A 1,345-nucleotide genomic window follows, 5' to 3' on the forward strand; every position below is an offset into this window, starting at 1 on the left:
TATATATATATATATATATATATATATATCACTTAGTGGACCTGGAGGACTTTTGCTAGCACTCTGCTAATATTTGACTTGAGGCCGTTTAAAGGAGAGACTTGAGCCAGGCAGGGAGGAGATTACAGAAGGCTAACATTCTGAGAAGAAAGGACTAGATACAGTGCTTAAAGCAAAGCCAAGTTTAGACACAACAGGGGTGACGAGTGGAGGAATGACAAATGGGTCAGGAGTGCCTCAGTGGTGGAGATATGAGATCAGTCAACTCCGGGAGCAGAAGCCAGTATGTTCTTGTGCGTAAGTACGTCTTTGCATTAGACATCTATATGTGTAATGTCCGCGTGATTTGTGTTCAAAGCAAGTGAAAAAAAAAACAACAACCTTTAGAGATATAAGAAAAGAGAAAATGCAATGGGTATCTACATAAAGTAAGAAATATAGCTACAAAATAGAGAGAGAACTGATAAGAGCGAGGAAAGAGAGAAACGATGCATACTGTTACCGAATGTAAGAAAAAAAGACTGAAAGATAAGGAGAAAGAAATATAGATTCAGTTTATTGGGAATGATAAACTTATCGTTAGACATTCTGCATCGAATAACCAAATGAAGAGAGTAGAAAATATATCAAATGATAAAGAAAAACTCGACAAATACGATGATGTTTGGCTAATGTATTAGTTATGCCTTTACATAAGTTATTGCTGGAATTTCCTTTTAATGTTGAGAAAATTTAGGAAAAATATCGGGAAAGAAAAATATTAACACAAAAATAAAATTATGGACCACTGTGAACAAAGATATGTAGAGACCTTATAAATCTAGAGAGCATTGCATGTCGTTGTTTATATGAATAATGTTAACTGTTTCTGCACACCACTATATGTCTTGTAAAGCTAACTTTTGACAAGATGTAAAATATTTGCTTCTCTTTCTTGCTTTCTTATCTAGATTACCTGAAGACACGAAGAAAATATATCAACCTGGTAAGCCTTGCTCAAAATGTCCGGAGAAAACAAAATGTGTTAACGACTTATGTTTAAGTAAGTATAGTTATTCACATAATTTATCATAAAATAAATTATCATTCGCTTCTAATAATACTTCATACACACATGTCTGTGTGTTTATATATATATGATTTAGAGGCACGCCGAGCTGCGATGATAGAAAGATAGGAGTGTACAATTATATTTAACACGTTCACCTTATACGCATAAATGTGTGTATGTACGTAAATATACGTGTGTGTATGCATGTATAGGCTTGAGTGTGTATGTATTTATGTATACGTAGGTGTATATGAATATGTGTGTATCATATATAAATATATATTTAGATATATA

General features: G+C 33.2%; 1 protein-coding gene across 1 annotated transcript in view; it reads left to right on the top strand.

The window, feature by feature from the left end:
* The window catches only part of LOC106882193 (GLIPR1-like protein 2), a 146,593-nt gene extending 145,504 nt beyond the window's left edge, over nucleotides 1-1,089 (top strand). The window contains exon 4 of the mRNA XM_014932782.2: nucleotides 951-1,089. Within this exon, the coding sequence (XP_014788268.2) occupies nucleotides 951-1,074 (124 nt within the window). The 3' untranslated portion in view covers nucleotides 1,075-1,089. The remainder of the gene's footprint in view (nucleotides 1-950) is intronic.
* Nucleotides 1,090-1,345: the final 256 nt, after the last annotated feature.

Source organism: Octopus bimaculoides, chromosome 1 (assembly GCF_001194135.2).
Source record: "Octopus bimaculoides isolate UCB-OBI-ISO-001 chromosome 1, ASM119413v2, whole genome shotgun sequence".
NCBI lineage: Eukaryota > Metazoa > Mollusca > Cephalopoda > Octopoda > Octopodidae > Octopus > Octopus bimaculoides.